Genomic DNA, 17,053 nt, shown 5'->3' with positions numbered 1-17,053 from the left:
CTTTCACACAGACGCGAGGCGCTGATCTGCTGATTTAGAGATTTTTTTTTTAAAAGAAGGGCCCGCTAGCAGACAGAAGGGGGCTGTCGAGGGAGCTGAGGGTAGGCAGGTGGAGACTGGGGACTGCGGCACTGGTGGCCTGGGAGCAGGAGAGGGAGGCGACAGCAGTAGCGATTTTGGGGGGGGGGGGGAGGGGGGCGGCGGCGGGGAGCAGCCTTGCCCCGGGCCCGGCTCAGTCTCTCGGCGGCCCTGCTTACATTTCATAATATCAAAGCAGTTACAATTCCGGTTGCAAACAGAATTCAATTTAAAATAACTGCACTGACTTTTCATGCTTTCCACCTGGGGCATCCGGATTATTTAGCACGCTTAACCATACCTTATTCCCCCCTCACGCTCTTCGCTCCTTGAAAGACCATCGTCTGGTTCTCCCTGGCCCCAAGCAAGCTTTCTACGATTCCACTAGACGCAGTGCTTTCTATTTTCTCAGCTCCCCACACTTGGAACAATCTTCCCTCCTCGCTTCGGTCTGAGACGTTTTTCAAAACTTTCAAGTCCTCGATAAAAACACGAGAGTCTTTTTACTAAGGCACGCTAGCGTTTTTAGCGTGCACAAAAAAATAGGTGCGTGCTAAACATTAGAGACACCAATGCATTCCTATGGGCGTCTCTAATGTTTAGTGAGCATCTATTTTTAGCGCGCCTTAGTAAACGACCCCCATGGCTCTTTAAATTGGCTTTTGGTGAATCAGATTGACACGCTATTTCTGGGTTGCATTAATGGTCTTTCCCTTTTCTATTTTACCCATCCCTCCTTTGTCCTCTTTTTCTTAGTTTGAGTGATACACTTTCTTGTCTTGAAATGGAGTTCTTTTCTTTCATTTAATTTTTAGTGTGTACACTGCTTTCCTCTGCCTGAGGCAGTTATAGCGGACTAGCAAGTTTTAATAATAAATAAATAAATAAAATAAATAATAAAATGTAGCATACATTTAACACACATAAAAATATTTTGAAAAACCCACCCAATACACCCCAATCTTACCCTGATCACAAGTAAATATCCCTACCCACAAACGTCACTGACCTAAGTACCACTGGAATAACAAAGCTTTCAGTCATTTGTGAAAACAGCCTATAAACATCAGAAAATCAGAGAAACATAAAATGGTCTATAAACACTACCTTCCTGTATTATTGGATTTTAATTTGTCAATTAAAAAAACCCATATGAAAGCAATGTATTCCTGAGGTTAGCTTTAACTGGAAATATCTTCCAGAAACATCTTATCCTGGGCATCTAAACATACCCCTAAATTATCTGATGCTTAGTTACACTTTAACACGGGAATATTCTCGTCCGCACCAAGACACATCCTGATAATTACCTCCTCGTATTCTAAGGCTAACAGCATTGATCAAGTACCCTGATATATGCTAGTGCAAGATCCTACCGAATGCAGATATTATACAGTACGTTTAATACTAATGATAACAACGAAGCTATTTTAACCACCATTTAACTAAGCACTGAGCCAACAAAACTCCATTATGCCCATGAAGGCTTGCAATGTCATTAACCCCTTGAGACCCTTGACATCATTAACATCTGAGATTCATGACATCATTAACCCCTGAAGACTTGTCATGTTACTGTCCCCAGGACTTCTGACATCATTGAACCCTGAGAAAAACTTTAAAAGGGTGGCCGTGTTAATCTGGTGTAACAAAACTGACAGAGGCAAGTGGCTCCTTATAGATTAACCAATTTATAGAGGCATGAGCTTTCAAGGACCAGAGTGCATTTCATCGTGACATCACTATCCTTTGAGATTCATGATATCAGTAAGCCCTGAGGGCTCATGATGTCACTATCCCATGGGCCTTGTGACATCATCAACTCCTGAAGTTGGACCACTTTTTACACTTATAAGAAGTAGCAGAATTCAAACTTACCATTTCCAGATCCACAATTCGATCCTAAAAATAAATCCAAATATTAAAATTAGGACATTAAGGTCTGAGAATTACTTTCAGATTTTTGCTAGTGGGCTCAGTCTTAAGTACAATAACATTGCAAGGATCTCAGTAAGAACTTCATATCAGTCAGACAGGCTTGAAGGGAACCCGAGCTGAAATGTAAAATTCTGTTCTTAACATGAACCATACACAACAAAAGTCTGGGAGGAATAAAAAACAAAACAAAACGAATCCCCATGTATTCCAGTGCAACAAACAAGTTACAGATGAGATCTTTCCACTGGACTAACCTGAGGTTTTATTTACCGAGGCTTTCCTTTTATTCTGCAGCTGTGGAAGAAAAACTGGCCCTGTTTGTGACATAATGGAGTATTAGCTAAGTCCTAAATTGGTGAAGTTATTCCAATAAAACGTTTTACCTACAACTTCTAAATGCGAAGCCATTGTCTCTTCCAGACCACTGGTGTTGGTCTCTGCCTTTCATTTGACAGTTGAGAATTCTCTTAAGACTGGGAACTCTTTCAACTGGGCCCTCTTTTTCTGTATTATGTACAATTTGTTTGGTTTGCACGTTTCTTCATGATAACGACCTTTAGATTTTAAGTATTTTGTGCATCTGTATGTTCAGTGAAGCTACATGTTTAAGTAGTGGCACTGAAAATATATGTAACTGGACATTGTCACCACTTTAACAGATAAGTTAGGTTTGCTTGTTTGCAGGCCTCACTCATAGATCATCCAGCGTAGCCAGACTTCGGCGGGAGGGGGGTCCAGAGACCAAGGTGAGGGTCAAATTTTAGCCCCCCAGGCGCCGCTGACCCCCCGCCATTGCTGAACCCCCCCACCACCAACTTTGACCCCCCCACACCGATGACCCTCTCGACCCCCCTCCCGCCGCCAACCCGCCGCCTTCGCGGAAAAAGGAAATGACGTCAGAATGACGTCAGAAGGCGGGACTAAGGGCACGAACATCATCCGAAGCAAGCAGGGGAAGCCTGGAGACGGGCAGCACACAGCAGGGCTTTAAATAGCGCGCGCTTCGACGGAGGTAATTAAAAAAGACGGATGGAGCGGGAGGGGAGGGTGGGGGCGAAGGACATCGTTGGACATGTTTCGGAGCGGCAGGGAAGGGAGAAAAATCGCTGGGTATGGATGGGTAGAGGGGGCAGGGAAGAGAATTGCATGGATGGGTAGAGGGGGCAGGGGAGAGACTTGCTGGGCATGGATGGGTAGAGGGGGGCAGGGGAGAGACTTGCTGGGCATGGATGGGTAGAGGGGGGCAGGGGAGAGGCGTGCTGGGCATGGATGGATAGAGAGGGGCAGGGGAGAGAGGAGAGTTTCAGGACATGGATGGAGGGCAGGGCAAGAGAAATTCTGGACATGGATGGAGGGGAGGGAGAGAGAACAAATGCTGGACATGGAGGGAAGATAGAGGAAGGAGATTAGATGAGGGAAAAGGAAGTGAGGAGAGAAACTGCACATGGATGGAGAAAATAGGCAGAAGCTGGATCCACTGGACAGTCAAGTCTGCGGAGGACCAGAAATGAAGAAGAAGAAAGGAGGAAAGAAAAGAAATAAAAGCCCTGGAAACGGAGTCAAGGGAACAGATAGAGAGCAGCAGAATCAGACACTGGACCAGCATGATCAGAGAAACAAAGTCACCAGACAACAAAGGTAGAAAAAAATAATTTTATTTTCATTATAGTTTGGAATATGTCCACTTTGAGAATCAGGTGCTGAACGTTAATAGTTTATATTTATTTACTTATTTATGGCATTTTATCCCATATTAAACATGAATCAGATTGGAACCTGGGATCATTTAATTTTTTTTCCTGGAGAGAGTAATGCATTGCCCCCCCCCCGGCTATAGCCAGCTCTGCAATTTTGGGGGGCGCAGAGGTGGATGGGGGGGGGGGGGGCGCCAAGGTGGACCGGGGAGAGAGCCTGTTAAAAATTTACCAGCACACCACTGAGTATATACTTGGTATGCCAGTATTCTATGAAGGACAGTTATTGCCTACTTTCTTTTATAGAATAGGCTCCTCCCATGTATCCTCTGGGCACTTCGTTAGGCACTGTTATAAAACTGCCATTCTTATGTTCTTAAACTGAAAAAAAAAGGATCTGATTTCTGTACACTATCTAGGGACACTCCCCTTATCTGCCTGTAGTTATATATAATACTATCAATGTCAACACTACAGTTTTCAATTCTTTGCTGAACACATAACCCAGACTGGCCAGGTAAAGAAATGTGCATTCTCCATCATGTCTAACAGATATGGGTAACGTGACCTTTACACAATTGAAAACTCTATCATCATCATCATTTCATGCTTTTCAATTAATAAGAGGTCAGGGTGTGATACAACAGGTTAGTTTACACATTAAAAGTATATGCATTTAAAACTTGCACCTTGGGGTAAGCTCTAAAATTTAGCACAACAGTTAACCATTCAGGAGGAAAAATGGAGTGGATCCAGTATTTAAACTGACTAGAAATAAAATCTAAATGCACAAAGAGTAAAGGAAGAAGGAAACAGGGAGACAGTATTGAAAATGACTAGGAACAGGTTCTGCTATGTATCAAACAGATTTCTAGGGATCACAGGGCACATTTTCAGAGGTGAGCCAAGTTTATGTTTTTCAGAAGTTTCACGAAGACAAGGAGGTTGGACGTTAGTCTGATGTTCAGTGGAAGAGGTAACAGGCCACACTGACAAGCTAAAGAGTACCAAATCACCTGAACCAGATGGTATATACCCCACAGAACAGAAAGAACTCAAACATTAAACTCCAGATATATTAGTAATGTGCAACCCATCATTAAAATTTCCTATGGTATATGAAGCTTCTAAAGCAGCCAATATAATGCTAATTTTTTTAATGGGTTCTGAGGTAAACAGGAAAACTACAGGCCTGATGTCAGTGCCAGGCAAAATGGTGAAGACAATTATAAAGGACCAAATTTCTGAACACATATGGTTTATTGAGGCAGAGATAACATGGCTTTAGGCAAGGGAAGCCTTGCTGTACCAACGGCTTCATTTACTTTGAAGGTATGAATAAACGCGAGGATAAAGGTGTCCCTGCTGATTTAGTCTATCTGGACTTTCAGAAAGCTTTCATAATGTCCCTCATGAGACTTCTGAGGAAATTAAAAAGCCAAGGGATAGGAAACAATGCTCTACTGTGGATTGGGAACTGGTTAAAAGACAGAAACAGTAAGGTTAAATGGCTAATTCTCTCAATTGGAGAATGTGAATAATGGAGTACCACAGGGATTTGTCCTGGAACTGGTGCTTTTTAACATATTTATAAATGATCTGGAAATAGTGAGACCCCCACCTTCAGTACTGTGTGCAATTCTGGCCACTGTATCTGAAAAAAGGTATAGCAGAATTTGAAAAGGTACAGAAAAGGGAAACCAAAATGATGGAACTCCTCTTACATGAGGAAAGGATCAAGAGGTTAGGGCTCGAGCTTGAAGAAAGAACAGCTGAGGGGAGATATGTTCAGAGGTCTATAAAATCCTAAGTGGAAATTTTGTGGTCTAAGGAAGCTTGAAAATTATTTTGTTAATAGGTTTGTTTGCTTATATATTATTTGCTGTATTTCATAAAAAGACTGTTCTTGTTTAAATTGTTCGAATAAAGAAAAAAAAAATCATGAGTGGAGTGGGACAGGTAAAAAAAAATGATTCATGGACATATCATGAAGTTACATAATATTACATTTAAAACAAATTAAAAGAATATTTTTGTTCACACAGTGCACAGTTAAGTTTTGGAACTTGTCACCAGAGGATGTGTTAAAAGCTTATGCCTGTGTTTTTCAACCAGTGTGCCATGACACATTGGTGAACCATGGGAGTTGAAGGTCATTTATTAATAGGGCCTGTTTAATTTGTGCAGGAACAGAGTATACCTTTTAAAGGTTTTCTTGCCTCTAGCAGACAGTGGTAGCGAGCTGTGATTCATACAACCTGCTCGCACCAACCTCAGAGCTTTCTCTGATGTAACTTCCTGCTTCCGCAGAGGTGGGGAGTGTCAGAGAGAAGGCTCCGGGGTTGGTGCACGCAGGTTGTCTGAATTGCTTCTCACTACCACTGACCGCTAAAGATAAAAAAAACTTTTAAAAAGTTCTTGGGGTGGGGGTCAAGAAAGACAAGGGTGATGATGCCTGGTTGCCGGCTGGAGAAGGAAAAGGAGAGAGATGCTAGACGGGGTGGGGGAAGACAAGAAAAATGCTGCACTATGTGTGAGGGGGGTGGACGAAAAGGTAAAATGCTGGACCGTGTGTAGGGGTCCGAGTGGTGGGGGAGAGGGGAAGAAGGTAAAATGCTGGACTATATGTGTGTGTGTGGGGGGGGGGGGGGTAGAAGGTAAAATGCTGGACTATATGTGTGTGTGTGGGGGGGGGGGGGTAGAAGGTAAAATGCTGGACCATATGTGGGGGGGGGGGGAGAAGGTAAAATGCTGGACTATATGTGGGGGGGGGGGGGGGTAGAAGGTAAAATGCTGGACCATATGTGGGGGGGGGGGGTAGAAGGTAAAATGCTGGACCATATGTGGGGGGGGGGGGGGGGGTAGAAGGTAAAATGCCGGACCATATGTGTGGGGGGGGGGGGGGTAGAAGGTAAATGCTGGACCATATGTGGAGGTGTGCCGTAACAATTTTAGCACAGTGTAAGTGTGTTGTGAGACGAAAACGAATGAAAATCTCTGGCTTATTCAATCAGTTTGTCTTGTTGGGCAGGCTGGAGGGCCTGTACTGGTCTTCATCTGCCGGCATATACTATGTTACTATCTAAGCAGTTTAATGCAGCTCTATTTGACAAACTCCAGGAAGTAAAAGTCCATAAATAATAGAATGTTGAGTATTATTAGGAAGGGATGGAAAATAAGCACGAGGATGTTATAATGCTGTTGTATCGCTCCATGGTGCGACCGCACCTTGAATATTGTGTCCAATTCTGGTCGCCGCATCTCAAATAAGATATACAAGAATTGGAGAAGGTGCAGAGAAGGGCGACGAAAATGATAAAAGGGATGGAACGACTTCCCTATGAGAAAAGGCTGAGAAGGTTAGGGCTCTTCAGCTTGGAAAAAAGGCGGCTGAGGGGTGATATGATAGAAGTCTACAAGATAATGAGCGGAGTAGAGCGGACAGATGTGAAGCGTTTGTTTACACTTTCAAACAATAAGAAAACCAGGGGACACAAGATGAAGCTAGAATATGGTAGATTTAAAACAAACAGGAGAAAGTTTTTCTTTACTCAGCGTGTAGTTGGATTCTGGAACTCGTTGCCTGGATTGACCGCTGTCTGAGACAGGATGCTGGGCTTGATGGACCCTTGGTCTTTTCCCAGTATGGCGGTGCTTATGTGCTTATAAACCATTATTAAGCTAGACCTGGGGACAGCCACTGCTTATCCCTGGGGTCAGCAGCATGGAATCAGACTACTTGGGATTCTACCAGGTACTTGTGACTTGGACTGAGAAACAGGACACTGGGCTAAACTGATTTTTGGTGTGACCCAGTAAAGCATAGGTTCAGAACTAATCGAGAAGGTGAATTTTTTCTAGCACTTGTCAGATGCATGTTTTTGGCTACTGGCTCAGTTAGGCAGGCCCTCAGTCATAAGCAGAGAGAGCAAGGAGGAGGTATGGGGTTAGGTGACGGCAGAGGTAGACCGCTGTGCATCCTTTAGGGGCCTGAATGGCTAATATGAGGATTTTGAATTTAGTTTGGGAGAGTATTGAGAACTAGTCCAGGGATTTTAGGATTGAGGTGATTCTTTCAGGTTTATTCACATTCATTAGTAGTTCACGTACCACATTCTGAACGAAGTATAAAATTTAAAATTCATCTTTATACTAAAAACAGGCAGAGTCACTCTTCCCTCATTTGCCAGTGGTCACAGATTAAATGGGTAGCTTTACATGGTCATCCTCTCCCATCAGTTCAAAACTCTGCTGCCTGTCTCGCCTTCCGCCAGGGTCGCTTTACTCATACTACCCCTCTCCTCAAGTCGCTTCACTGGCTCCCTACGAAAGCTGGCTCCTCCTATGTCCCAATGGCTTGATTTTGTGCGTTTTTCACTTGGACACTTTTTTTTTAATGGAACAAAAAGCTACATTCACTAAGTACAACAACGTCTAAGAGCCTGATGGTGAACCTATGACACGCGTGTCAGCATTGACACGCGTAGCCATTTTTGATGACACGCGGCGCCGCCACAGTGTGGTCCGCCCTCCCTACTCGCTCCCGGAAACTAACCTTAAAGCCTCCTTTCACGTCGCAGCAAGCAGCAGCAGGGCAGGCCACTCCTCGCCTGCCTGACGTAACGTCCGCGAGGGCGGAGCACAGAAGGAAGGAGGAGAGGTCTGCCCTGCTGCTGCTTGCTGCAACGTGAAAGGAGGCTTTAAGGTTAGTTCCGGGCCCGGTAGCGGGTGGAGGGGGGGCCGGGCGACCTCGGGTGGGCAGCGATCTCGGGTAGGGGGGGCCCGGGGGCTGTCCTAGTAGCAGTGATTTTTCTTGAAGTGACACACCACCTGAGTTAGGCTCGGTTTTTTGGTGAATTTTGACACACCAAGCTCAAAAGGTTGCCCATCACTGGTCTAAGAAATGGTCATTTTAAAAGGAAAAGGAGAGATGTTTTCTGGTTTGAAAATGGTCATTTTTACGACTTGATTTTTGGATGTTTTCAGCAAAATGTCCAAAGTCGGATTTAGACGGCATATCGAAAATGCCCCTCTCTGTTATCTGCCACAGGACCCATTTTATTCCTATGGGCTCTACTACAGATAACGTGCGTTAGTTTCTAGTAAAATACCTGAGCCTGTTGCTGTTTATCTGCTGTCACACTGTATACTTCAGAGAGATGGATTTTCATAAACCTAACTAATTTTAGCTGGGCTTTCAAAAATCTGCTAATTTTATCTGGATATCTTCAGCTGGATATTTAGTCAAAACTGATTGGCTTATTGGCTGAATAGTTGACTGATCTAGCTATATAAAACTTCTCTGGCAGGAGAGAGACCAGCAGTGGCATTTCTTGGTCGGCTGCCACCTGGGGCGGATCGCCGCTGTACACCCCTTAGGTGTAGCGTCATCCGTTCCCCCCCCCCCCCCCCTTGGTGCATTCTTCTTACCTGCTGGGGTGCTGGGATCAGCCGTGTGGCTGTCGGTTCCTCTAGTTCCATGCTCCCTCTGTCCCGGAACAGGAAGTAACAGCAGAGGGAGCAGGGAACCAGCGGAGCCGACAGCTGCGCAGCTCCTCCCTGTACCTCTCCTGAAGCATGCACCTGGGGCGGACCTGCCCTGCCCTTGGCACGCCACTGGAGACCAGATATATTTATAGCAAGAGCTGGGTGGTTGACTGGTGTGCAAGTCCACACTGACAGACTAAATCCAGACCCTGCCTTGGGAACACTTCTGGCCCTGCCCTTTCTTTTGAGCATCTAAATTTGTGGGTCGGTCATCTGGGAGAATTTTTTCACTGGATACCTTTGCCCATTCACTTACAAAGGCTTGATCAATGAAAGAGCCGTCCTCGGTGCTGAGAATAAAAATGAAGTGGTCAATGACTTTAGTGATGCAGTGATATGGAAGGTGTGGTGTGACTGTACTATTTCACAACATGCACCACAGGCAGCGTGACAATGATTAAGGTCAGGCTGTCCTTCTGTGGTGTTCTAGAGGGGGCAATAAAAACACAGAATTCCAAAGAAAACACAGCTTTATCGCATACTCCACCCTATTCAATAACATGCTGGTGAGGTGGTGGTGGTGTACATACAAAACGTTTTTGCAGGTTCAAACTGTGTGTACCTTCACATGCTGTTACAGCTGTAGAGTCAAAGAAGGGAGAGAGAAAAGCCAGCAGGAAACACACTAGCAATTTTTTTGGCTGCATGTTTTCAATAATGGGTAGAGATGAAAATATTTGTTTAATTATTTTGTAAAAGACGGTGTAGAAATCAATGTGCCCATGCCAAACTTTAAGCTGCTGCTCAAATTTGTTTAAATTTGGATGTAGCCTACTATAATCTCCTTTGCTCAAGTTAAACAACCAACAGTTTCACACCCAGACTTTTTGAATTTCAAACAAGCTATTTTGCAGAATGTGTTGTAATTATGACTCACCAGTGCACCTTTCTAGTCTTTATCATGCCTTTCCGTGACCCCTTTCATTACTGGGGATATATGAGTTCCTGCTACTGCATGACATAAAGGGGCATTTTCGAAAGAAACGTCCAAATTGCGATTTGGACGTCTTTGCAAAACGTCCAAATCCGGGGGCGGGGAAAACTGTATTTTCGAAAAAAGATGGACGCCCATCTTTTGATTTGAAAATACCATCAGAGACATTCAAATCCTTAAATATGGACATCCTTGGATTTGGACGTTTCAGACTTTTTGTGATTTTCGAAACCAAAGAAGTCCATATCAAAAATGTCCAAATGCAAGCCATTTGGAGGTGGGAGGAGCCAGCATTTGTAGTGCACTGGTCCCCCTGACATGCCAGGACACCAACCGGGCACCCTAGGGGGCACTGCAGTGGACTTCATAAAATGCTCCCAGGAATATAGCTCCCTTACCTTGTGTGCTGAGCCCCACAATCCCCCCCCCCCAAAAAAAAAAAACCCCACAACTGTACACCCCTACCATAGCCCTTACGGGTGAAAGGGGGCAGCTATATATGGGTACAGTGGGTTTGTGGTGGGTTTTGGAGAGCTCGCTGTTTCCTCCACAAATGTAACAGATAGGGGTGTATGGGCCCAGGTCCGTCTGTCTGAAGTGCACTGCAGTACTACTACTATAAATCACTTCTATAGCGCTACCAGTCTTACGCAGTGCAGCGCAGTACCCTCTAAATATACAGAGCTGGTGGTGGGAGGCGGGGCTAGTGCTGGGCAGACTTCTATGGTCTATGCCCTGAAAATGGCAGATACAAAGTCAGGTATACACATAAAGCAGCACGTATGAGTTTATCTTGCTGGGCAGACTCGATGGACCGTACAGGTCTTTCTCTGCCGTCATCTACTATGTTACTAAAACTGCTCCTGGGACCTTCATGTGCTGTCACAGACCTCAGTATGACATCTGAGGCTGGCACGAAATATTTTTAAAGATGTTTTTTGACGGTGGGAGGGGGTTAGTGACCACTGGGGGAGTAACAGGAGGTCATCCTTGATTCTCTCCGGTGGTCATCTGGTCATTTCGGCTACCTTTTGGTGCCTTATTCGTAAAAAAAACAAGTCCGGATGAAAACGTCCTAGTGTTCGTCAGGGACGTCATTGCTTTTTTTTCGATTATGGGTCAAAGACGTCCAAGTGTTAGGCATGCCCAAGTCCCGCCTTCGCTACGCCTCTCACACGCCCCCTTGAAATTTGGACGTCCTTGCGACGGACTGCAGTTGGAGACGTCCAAAATTGGGTTTCGATTATACTGATTTGGACGTCTCTGGGAGAAGGACGTCCATCTTCCTATTTATGTCGAAAGATGGACGTCCTTCTCTTTTGAAAATGAGCCCGATAGGGTCTAAAACCAGCTGAGATGAGCAGCCTACAGGTGCCCACAGGGATTAGGCCTCAGGTCTTGTGACATCAGAAAAGTGGTTGACAGCAAAACTGGGATGACCAAAGGCAAAGCTTCCAGATATCTACTACATGGCCAACAGGGGCCGACATTCAGACCACAGGAGTTAACTGAGTTGACGCCCGCTGTTGGGGCTGAGCCCAGATATTCAATGCTGGGCCATTTGCGGTGAGAGGCACTGAATATCCGGTTTATTTTTGGCCAGTTTAAACATAGCCAACCAAGCTGATATTCAGCGCTGGCTGGTTAAGTTTAAACTGGACAAAGATATACCTGTAATTTTGGCGGTCTAATTTGAAACATACAGGAGAGAACATGTCAGTTGGTCAGTTACTGAAGCAGGAATACAGGGGGTAATTCTCCACAGATCACCTACATTTGGGTGCTGGTTGTTGGTTAAGGAAGTGGAGTCCTATCGGGTGAGATTCTAGAAGCTCCCTCTAGTGGCAAGACAGATAATTCAGTACTAATGCTGGCACTAATAACATGTCTATACATTGGGTCAGCTGAAGGAGCACTAGAGATCCCCATAGGCTTGGTCTTTATCTTTCATTTGCCCATACCTTCCAATCTTCACCCACACTTCTACCTAGTCACTTCCTGATGCCTCAGGGCATAGCCCTTTGGCCATATCCCTATGGCTGTACCCTGCAGATTTAAAGAGGCAGTAGCACTGACAGATGATGTCAGACGCCCTTGCGGACAGCACCGGCACTCTCTCTTGCCACTTGACCATAGGGTCCCAGAGACTGCACGCATCTAACACTCCTCACCTGCTTAACCCTTGACTAGTGTCCAATTTTAAGTTCTTAATTTTGAAATATTTAAAAGATCATAGACAGTTCTCCTACAATACTAGTGAGACCCCGGGAGGAGAAGCCATGGATGCAGCAACACCACAGATCATACACAAAGTCCAGCTGGTTCATCTACATGTGATCTAATCTGTGACACTACATTTGGGTAACACATGATATTGCTCCAAATTTTCTCTCTTGGGTGCAGAATAAAGCAGCTCAAATGCTTTTTTTTAAAAAAGAACAGATTAAAACCAAAGCAAATGTATTTCATTTATAAAGTATTGTGGCAAACTGTTGAGTTTTCTGGAGATGAAAGGCATTTGGTAGCTCTGACTTTTGCCTGCAGTCCAGTTTTGTAACTCTCTGGCATGACAAGAGAACCCTGTGGAGGTCTTGCCACCCTGCCAGTTTTCTTAATTTCCCTTGTTTCTCCAGTGCCCCATTTGCTCTAATAAAGGAGAATTGCTAAAGTTCAGGAGAGCTGCTGAAACCCAAACTATTCAGTCAACCTCACGATCAGCTAAAATTTCCTAGATTTTAACTTTTGGCAGAAAGTTCTAGATGTTTTGCGAAGTCTGTTTGTCTGAAGTCTCAAGTTTGTTTGTTTTTTAAAGAAATAACAAATTGTGATAAATTTTATGTGAATTAGGACCGTCTGTTAAGGATAGCATACCAGCAAAAAATGAATTTATATGGTCTTCAGGTGATATTCCTTGTTCATCCTGCTATAAATAATTGAAGGCAAGGGTGTCGACAGCCTGCACATTGAAGGCAATTTTCAGTCATTTGCCCGGGGCTTTTTGAAAGCTGTCTTCCTCTACCCAGGTAAATGAACCATAGAGTGCACACGTTTAACTGGGTTAAAAACAAGAATTTCTAGGGTGTGTTACATTGAGGGAGGAAACCAAACAGTACATGGGATTTCCAAAAGTGCACATGCTTTATTAAAACGCCTGCACAAACAGAAACTCCCCCGTCCTAGAGAGAACCAAGTGAATACTCTGCCTCTGATTTTCCAACTGGTTGTTAATAAATTTTTCAGTTTACTAGTTCGATGTGACTGCTCGATGAATACAACTTTCTTTTTTTTTTCTTTTCGTCTGTAGATTAACTTAAACCTGTGTGACCCCTGGGTTTTGTGAAGGTCTTCTCAGTCTCTATAAATGACCAGGGAATAGCTTGCCTGGCGGGGTCACAGAATTACTCCTATTATCCGCTTAGGGTTAACTCTGTGAATACCTGGAAGCAGTGGCATAGCAAGGGCGGGGCAGTGGGGGCGGTCCGCCCCAGGTGCACGCTGCTGGAGGGGGACAGAGAGCAGCCACACGCCTGTCGGCTCTGCTGGTTCCCTGCTCCCTCTGCCCCGGAACAGGTTACTTCCTGTTTCGGGGCAGAGGGAGCCAGTGGAGCTGACAGCCGCATGGCTGCTCTTTGCAGCTAAGAATGCACCCGGGGGAGGGGGGGTGAGGCACTGGGGGGGGGGGGGGGGTCATCGTGCCGGAGGGGGGGAGGTGCCGTGCTGTACCCTGGGGAACGGACGCCACTGCACCCGGGGAGAGAGGGTGCGCAGCAGCAATCCGCCCTGGGTGGCAGCCGACCTAGGAATGCCACTGCCTGGAAGGATCCGCCAAGCACTGCTCAGGCCCCAAGTCAACCTATGCATGTACTCTTGTAGTGGCAACCACTTACCCAGCAACTAGGAAAAAAAAACTCTGGAGAAAGAATAATTGGTCTTTCATTAAAAAAAGTCAGTCTAATGGTGAAGATACACTTGTTGACTTTGCTACTTCAAGCGAGCTCCCATATATATGATGATCCATCTTTATTTCTAGCTGTAAGATATGCAGTTTCTCTGAATTGAGAAACGATTATAATATATATAAGTCAGGACCACTTTAGATCCAAAAAGGATGAAGGACAGTCATCAGATATCTTCCCATGTGGGGCTACAACACTGCTGACCAATGTGCTTCAATGACATCCACCTCTACTGGGCCACGTTCAAACTTTTCATTGGAGGCATCCTCAAGGAATGGGCATTTCCAAAGTCATTCTCTTCTATTGAGAAATGCCTTGTCCTTCGAGCATATGGTTCTTTCCCCCATCCGCCTCCTGCTTTCTGTCAAGAGCTTGAAAACAGAGGCAGAGAGTAGTAGAGGAGGGCCACCCCAGAAGTCTCCAGGGGCCACCATTGGCTCCTGAGCCTTGCACTGAAGAACACTGATATATGGAGTCAATAGTCAAAGTGTTTAACTGGACAAGAGAGGCTCCTGCCCGATTAAATCGTTTGTGCCTGCCTATCCACTGATATTCACGACACTTAATTAGACATTGCCGCAGAATATCAGCCATAGCCACCCCTATACTGTAAGATTTGTGCAGAGGCGGAGCTTGGGCAGAGAAACTACTAACTGGTTAGTGGCGATTTTCAGTCCACTAATCGGCTAAATAAGCGGATAAAGTTAGTCTGTCTTAACTTGATCCACCGAGCTAACTGGGCATTGATTTGAATATCATCGACTGGTGCTTGGTTAACCGCACATACCCAGACATTCAATGCTGGAGCCCAGACATAGCCCAGAATTGACTATCTGCGGTTAATTCTGATATATCTGACCGGCACCTAACACTTGAGAATCACGCGAAAATCGCGACCAAAAAGATGTTCCATTCAATGTGGAAGTTAAAAAGAGTAAAACCATTCTTCCCAAGAATCGTTTTCCGGAATCTGGTACAATCATTAGTACTCAGTCACCTAGACTACTGCAACTCACTCTACGCTGGCTGCAAAGAGCAAATACTCAAAAAACTTCAGACAGCTCAGAACACAGCAGCCAGATTCATATTTGGAAAACCAAAATACGAAAGTGCAAAGCCCCTACGAGAGAAACTACACTGGTTACCACTCAAAGAACGCATCACGTTCAAAGTATGTACCCTAGTACATAAGATCATCCACGGCGAGGCCCCAGCTTACATGTCTGACCTGATTGACCTACCACCCAGGAATGCCAAAAGATCATCTCGCACATTCCTCAATCTTCATTTCCCCAACTGCAAAAGCCTACAATATAAACTAATGCACGCATCAACCTTTTCCTATATGAGCACGCAATTCTGGAATGCATTGCCACGTAACCTAAAAGCGACCTATGAACTGACCAACTTCCGCAAACTGCTGAAGACCCATCTTTTCGACAAGACATACCACAAAGACCAAAACATGTGAAATCCCCACATATATCTAGCAAGCAATGTTAAGAATGCCATACATTATATCATTATCATGTTTTCTATTACCATGTAACCCAAAACACTTCTGTAACACTAAATGTCAACTCTCCTTTCATTTCCACTATCCACAATATATTGTAAGCCACATTGAGCCTGCAAAGAGGTGGGATACAAATGTAATAAATAAAATAAATAAATAAATAAAATCTATATATCCCACAGGAAGTGACAGAGATGAAAACTGTAACGGAATTCAAAAATGCATGCGACAATGCCCTAAAAAAGCCAAGGATAAATCAAGATCAGGTGTACATATAATGTATCACTTCATACCATATGTAATGAGTTTATGGACCATACTGGTCTTTATCTGCTGACATCCACTATGTTAATATGTTGTTTTCTAAATTCTACTCTCTACCTCTTTATCCACTCTCACAACAGAAAATGGGAAGCGGAAGGGGGCAATAGCCACATGCATGGAGGCCAAGCATTTCTCAGTAGTCAAAATGGTCAGTAGTGTTGGTGGTTCTCCTTCATCTCATTTAGATCCAAAGTGGTCCCGACTATAAGTGAAGACCACTGTTTTAATGTGTCACCATATTTTGATAAATAGGTCTCTGTAAAGGCAAAAGTTTCAAAGCCATTTCTAGGGTAAAATAGTGCTTGCTCTGGGATCGGTAGCATGGAATCTTGCTACTCTTTGGGATTCAACACGGAATCTTCTTACTCTTTGGGATTCTACATGGAATGTTGCTACCCTTTTGGATTCTGGAATCTTGCTGCTATTTTGGATTCTGCCAGGTACTTGTTACCTGGACTGGCCACTGCTGGAAACAGGATACTGGGCTAGATGGACCATCGGTCTGACCCAGTATGGCTATTCTTATGTTCCATCATTAGGTCAAGGGGCATTGTTCAGAGACAGCACCCAGGACTATAGTGTAGAGTTCTCAGTTTTAGGAAACAGAGAAAGCCATACACAGATCTGAGGCCTCACTCTGGTAACTGAACATAATTTCTACATTTCCATGAATGGATTTGCGAATAAGTATCTGCCAAAACTAAACAGGATCCTTGGTACATGTTCCTCAGAGATGCTACTACTACTTAACATTTCTAAAGCGCTACTAGGGTTACGCAGCGCTGTACAATTTAACAGAGAAGGACAATCCCTGCTCAAAGGAGCTTACAATCTAAAGGACAAAGTGTGCAGTCAGTCAAATTGGGGCAGTCTAGATTTCCTGAATAGAGGTGTAATGGTTAGGTGCCAAAGGCGACATTGAAGAGGTGGGCTTTGAGTAAGGATTTGAAGATGGGTAGGGAGGGGGCTTGGCGTATGGGCTCAGGAAGTTTATTCCAAGCATAGGGTGAGGCCAGGCAGAAAGGGCGGCGCCTGGAGTTGGCGGTGGTGGAGAAGAGTACTGAGA

The 17,053-nt window shown here is 44.6% G+C and overlaps 1 protein-coding gene across 1 annotated transcript in view; it reads right to left on the bottom strand.

The window, feature by feature from the left end:
* The window catches only part of CEP128 (centrosomal protein 128), a 524,271-nt gene that overhangs the window by 112,674 nt on the left and 394,544 nt on the right, over nt 1-17,053 (bottom strand). Inside the window, exon 20 of the mRNA XM_030215382.1 lies at nt 1,957-1,980. Coding sequence (XP_030071242.1) covers nt 1,957-1,980 — 24 coding nt within the window. The remainder of the gene's footprint in view (nt 1-1,956; nt 1,981-17,053) is intronic.

Source organism: Microcaecilia unicolor, chromosome 9 (genome assembly GCF_901765095.1).
Source record: "Microcaecilia unicolor chromosome 9, aMicUni1.1, whole genome shotgun sequence".
NCBI lineage: Eukaryota > Metazoa > Chordata > Amphibia > Gymnophiona > Siphonopidae > Microcaecilia > Microcaecilia unicolor.
Note: the sequence above shows the minus strand (reverse complement) of the source record. Positions and strands in the feature narration are given on the sequence as shown.